Source organism: Orycteropus afer, unplaced genomic scaffold (assembly GCF_000298275.1).
Source record: "Orycteropus afer afer isolate SDZICR_OR568_19922 unplaced genomic scaffold, OryAfe1.0 scaffold00118, whole genome shotgun sequence".
Taxonomy (NCBI): Eukaryota; Metazoa; Chordata; class Mammalia; order Tubulidentata; family Orycteropodidae; genus Orycteropus; species Orycteropus afer.
Window position 1 is genome coordinate 8,414,089 of NW_006921705.1, and position 5,833 is coordinate 8,419,921.

The 5,833-nt window shown below is 41.1% G+C and overlaps 1 protein-coding gene across 1 annotated transcript in view; it reads right to left on the reverse strand.

The window, feature by feature from the left end:
- ACTA2 (actin alpha 2, smooth muscle) overlaps positions 1 to 4,953 on the reverse strand; it is a 12,796-nt gene extending 7,843 nt beyond the window's left edge. The window contains exons 1-3 of the mRNA XM_042781419.1: positions 4,825 to 4,953; positions 3,318 to 3,446; positions 1,804 to 1,914 (exon numbers count right to left, since the gene is read on the reverse strand). Of these exons, the coding sequence (XP_042637353.1) occupies positions 1,804 to 1,914; positions 3,318 to 3,446; positions 4,825 to 4,953 (369 nt within the window). The remainder of the gene's footprint in view (positions 1 to 1,803; positions 1,915 to 3,317; positions 3,447 to 4,824) is intronic.
- Positions 4,954 to 5,833: the final 880 nt, after the last annotated feature.

The window sequence follows — 5,833 nt, forward strand, 5'->3', positions numbered from 1 at the left end:
GAATGTTCTAGGGAACATGCAAATGTGCCTGCCTGGTTCTGAGCAGAGGAGAGCAAAATAAAGGAGGGCCAGGGCAGTGTTGGTCATAGGGACAAAAGAAATGATGTCAATGGGTACCCTGATAGAATGCAGAAGGGAGGACTTAGCTGGGGGTCAAGAGGGCCTCGCTCTGGAGAAGGCTTGGCCTTCCCTGGAATATGACCTGGGAGAATAAACGAATCACTGACTAGTGCTGGCTTCATTCCAGCCTCTCAACCATGAACAGAGGAGTTTGGATTTCATGAGCTCTGAGGTTCTTCCTGCTTGGACAGTCTTGGACTTCGTAACTCTGTCAAAGCCCAAAGAGAAAGAAAAGACAACTTCCAGGTTTCAAAGAAAGAGATCTTTGAAAGCTGAGGCTTAGACTGGTTGGACTCAACCCCAGTTCTGTCTGAGGTTCCCTTTCATTTATTTGACTTTTTTCTATAATTGCTGAATCACTGCCAGCTCCTGAATCAGAGTCCACTCTGGCTGCCTTGAGAGGGGCCCCAGATTCCTGGAAGACAAGAAAAGTACTCCAGGTTCGAGTGACGTGTGTACATTGCAGGATGCTCCCAGCCTCCCTTCCTCCATCTGTAAGACCTCCATTCTGTTCACCAGAATGTCTGACAGCATTTGCTGGAAGCCGTAATTCCCAACCATTTTTCTGCCTTCACTCCATTCGCAGGAATAATAATGCTCGTGAAGATCAAACTCCTAGGCCCACAGACGGTCCTGCATATAGGGTAACTGCTAGTGCGTTGGTCTCTGCCAAGGCAAAAGCCTTGCACTATTTGCATTTATTCTTCTTCTAGGCTGGGAAATCATGGGGCAATTCTGAACTCTGCCACTTCTAGCTGTGTGACTTTGGGAAAATCACTTAATGCATCTGAACCTTAACTTCTTCATTTACTGTGGGGCTCTCCATATCCACGGTTCCACATCCAGAGAATTCAACCAATTGCAGATGGAAAATATTCAGGAGGAGGAAAGAGAAGCAATTAAATGGTCAAAGCCATCTCTCAAAGGCTAAGAGAGAACGGTAATAGCCTTTACATTTCATTAGGTATTATATGTAACCTAGAAATGATGGAAAGTATAAGGAAGGATGGACACAAATATTATACCATTGTATATAAGGGACTTGAGCATCTACAGATTTTGGCATGGGGGAGGGGTGTTGCTCTGGAACCAATCTCCCAAGAATACTAAGGAAGGACCATATATAATCAGGATAATAATAGTTCCTGCTTTACAAAACTATTGTTAGGATTTAAAGACACATGATTGTAAAATGCTTTAACCCAATGCTTGGCCATAGCAAGCATTAATTGATATTTGATATGATTATTTAATAGCTCATACAAAGTAGAAAGCTTTTCTGGCTGGGGAGCCAGATGATCTGCTGTGGTAAAGAATTTTGAACCTCAGATAAGTAACAATAATGACAATAATTATGACATTTATTGAATGATATGCATTTGTCGTTTTTGCTTTATTCAGTTGTACATTAATAAATAAGAGGTTACAAATAATGGTAATATTATTATTCCCAATTTATAGACAAGAAAACTGAAACTCTGAGAAATTAAATGGTGTCTTTAAATTGTTTATGTTCCTGCTGCTTAGAATCCCTGAGTTCCTGGTGAGTGGTCGGACCCCTGGTAGATGGCTTTACTCTTTCTCTCTGTTGTCCTGCATTGCCCCTCTGAACCAGGACTTTCCTTAAACCAAAAATACCACCATCCCCCACATTCCACAGCTGGGTCCTGAGGTGGTATTTACCTGGGTCATTTTCTCCCGATTGGCCTTGGGGTTCAGGGGCGCCTCAGTGAGCAGGGTTGGATGCTCTTCAGGGGCAACACGAAGCTCATTATAAAAAGAGTGATGCCAGATCTAGTAGGGGGCAGAGAGGAGAAACATAAGGGTGTGTTGTTCTGGGGCACTGCAGACCCAGAAAAGGGACCAGAATGAGTTAAATGAAACGAGCCTCAAGTGAAATGTTACAAGTACTCATTATATGTCTCCATTGTTCCCGATGCAGAGATGAAGCTCAAAGAATGTGAGTAACTCACTCAAGGAGTCCCATCTAGTGATTGAGCAAAACCCAAGTCCATTGAAACCCTATCAAGCATAATGTGCCTTTACATCTCTACTGTGACACACACGGGGTTTTCAACAGTCAGAACTGACTTGAAGGCAATGGATTTTGAGGATATAAAGATCCACTCAATGCAACACAGAAGAGATCTTTTATTTATTTATTTTGAAGCATGTCTTTTAAAATGTTGTTAATTACTGTTATGCTTCTATACTTACTATTATATCTCAAGGGACACTCAGGAATGTACTAAACCTACAATGTCACTGTCCCTTTTTCTATTAAAAAAAAAACCACTGCCATCACATCAATTCCAACCCCTAGCGACCTCCACTGGGTTTCCGAGGTGGTATCTCTATGGAAGTAGGTTGGCCCGTCTTCCTTCCACAGAGCAGCTGGTGGGTTTGACCTCCAACCCTCTGGGTAGCAGTCAAATGCCTTAGGCACTGTGCCACCGGAGCTCCTTCCTTTTTTTTGGAGTGGAAACTAAAATATTTGTTTAAAATTTTCAGAGTGTATGAGGGAAAACCTTCTAAGAATGGGTGAGATGAAACGATTCCCGTCTTCTCAGATCATCTTTAGCAATATTGTACTTAGAGAGACAGCCCTGCAGCCTCTGATAAGAAAGAAGGGAGAGCAATGCTCTGGGCGGCTGTGCATATAGTGCTTATGCTGGGAGGGTCATCCAGTCGACCTGGGCAACAGACCATTAATTCTCACCACTAGCCAGGAGCTATTGTTCTAATCTGCAGAAATGTCTCCTTCTAATTAGTTCATGAAGGCTCTGGTGGTGTAGTGGTTAAGGCATTTGGCTGCTAACCAAAAGATTAGTGGTTTGAACCCACCAGCCACTCCACAGAAGAAAGATGAGGCAGTCTGCTTCCAAAAGATTTACAGGCTTAGAAACGCAACAGGGATTGCCATGAGTCTGAATCAACTCGAAGTGAGTTTGGTTTTAATTTTAATTAGTTCATAATCTCTGTTAAACATGGGTTTTTGTTTGTTTGTTTTTTGTTTTTGAAGAAACTTTTCTGGTAGGTTTTTTTTTTTTTTTCAGTTAATAAAAATAGTTCAGAATAAACATTTACTAGTAAAAGTACAGTTGAGCAACATGGGCCAATTCTGTTCCCTGTTTTCAATCAGGGGCCCCCGGAGCCGTGTGTCCTGAGTGCTCAGCTTGCAGCGAGCCTGCCAGTACCTTTTCCATGTCGTCCCAGTTGGTGATGATGCCATGTTCTATTGGGTACTTCAAGGTCAGGATTCCTCTTTTGCTTTGTGCTTCATCACCCACGTAGCTGTCTTTTTGACCCATTCCCACCATCACCCCCTAAAAAGGATCAACAGTTTATAGGTCAGCCTCTCCCAAAATTTGTGATTTAATTACAATCAAATCACATAGAATTAAATTGTTGAGCTAGAAATTTCCCCTTTAAGTTACACCAACAGTACAATGAGACTGATTGTTACTTTGTTCTTAGGCAAGGTCCCTTGGTTGATTGAAAATAGAATTGAATCTGTTTCCTAGTAACAGGAGACCCTGTGGGTAAGGCCACTTTCCATTTTACTTTCTACCTTCTTTGTTCCTTGATGGCTCCATAAATACAAAAGTGGTGCTCTCTTGTTCATCACTATAGCAAGTTGTCTGGCACATATTTGACACATATTTGAATAATTATTTGTTAAATTTTACATTTTATCTAAATGACAGTTTTCTTCTTATAAGTCCTTCAAGCTATACTTTTAAACCATCACCTACCCAAGAGTATATAACTATGGTTTTCTAACCATTAGAAGCAAAAGTCTATAAATGACTACTTGGTTCTTAGTTGCTAATGGATTAATCCATACAAATCAGCTATGGAGTCATTTGCCTGAATTAATCAACTACTGTTTAAAAAAAATCATTAAAGTAAAGCTTTTAAAAAAGCGGGGGATATCTCATAACTAGATTTTAAATTGCATCAAAGTGACTGTTTTAGAACTACAAAACTTCTGTGATAATATAGAGCCATAAAATAGTGCTGGTCACAAATATTCCCTTCCATGGAGATAAAACAAGGAGAGAGATCTCATTCATTGGTAGAAGCCTCTATCATTTCTTTTCCTGAATGTATGCCCAACTCAGCGTCATAAACATCAATCAGAGCAGATCAATGCACGATTACGTTTCTGATGCTAATGGAATTTCTGAGGTGACACTCTCTAGTTTTTGTCATGGGGCTGTCACCAACATTTTGCTTATACATAATATAATGTAAAATTGCCATGTGGCAGTCCAGATATATTTCTTGATAGGTAACATTATGAAAAATTGCATTTGGTGACAGTGTTTACTTTGACTAAATATTAAGCTCTATGAAGGTGAGGAACCTGGGTTTTTATTTTAGTTTCTTTCCAAAGAGTAACTATGGTATATAGCACAGTAACTCATAAGGACTGCTGATAATAGTGATGAAGACAATGATGACATTAAGCAAAAAAGATATATGAAATAGGGAGACTCTATATAGAATAGACACCTGTTGGACAACCTGTCTACATTGTATATGAAGCTAGTACCTAACCAGGTCATCAATGCTTGAAGGTGTGTTTTTACAGTTACATGACTGCTGGGCAGAGAGTGATAGACAATGTGTGGATATCTGTAGACATGGAGGGACCCAGAGTGTAGTCCGTTTTCTCCATTGCACCAGAATATTGCTCACCTGATGTCTGGGGCGGCCCACAATAGATGGGAAAACAGCCCTGGGAGCATCGTCCCCAGCAAAGCCGGCCTTACAGAGCCCAGAGCCATTGTCACACACCAGGGCAGTGCTGTCTTCTTCTTCACACATCTTCAGCTGGCGCTACTTCACACGATCCTATGGGCACAGGAGCAAATGGGGCCAGCTGTAATCCAGCAGCTGTGGCATTTACCTGAACACACCTTCTGTCTGGGTTGGGATTGGGGTCCCTCCTCTGCATTTACCTCAGACATTCTAATTTAATCTCCTTTGCAGGACACCAAGTTTTGATTCTCACCCAATGCACCTCATGCTCAGCTACCACCCTTCTGTCAGTGAAACTTTGCATATTCTTATGATGCTGAACAGGTTTTAGGGCCACTTTCAGACAATGACAGTCTAGGAAGAAAGACCTGGCAACCTACTGCTGAAAAGCAGCCGGGAAAAACCCTATGGATCATAACAGTCCAATCCAAAACTGATCACGTGGATGACACATCACCTGGTGCAGGACAGGCAGAGTTTCATTCTCTTGGCATGGGGTCCATGAGTCAGGCCCAGCTCAATGGCAGATAACAATATCAATTTTAATTAGATTATGAGCTTTTCATAAGCAAAAATTCTGACTTTCATGTTCATAGAACTGGCCCCTAGCACAGTGGCTGGCACATAAATATGGTCACTGAGCACTTTACTGATGGACTAAGTCAGCAAATGAATGAGGAGACTTAAGAATGCACAGGGGAATCAGAGCTTCACAGGGCAAGTTGGCTGCCATTTGTTAAACAAGAACCTAGAATTTGCTGTCACTGTCAACTCAGACTCACATTTTTCTAGATGTGTCATAACTTTGTATTTTTCCCCAGAAAGATACATGTTGAGAGAGAGGGAACATGTGAAAATTTGGAAAAGTTGAAACTGTTTAAATGTTTAATGTAAAATGTTTAAAAGAAAAATATCCAGGGAACTTATATTCAACCTTCAGAAAAAA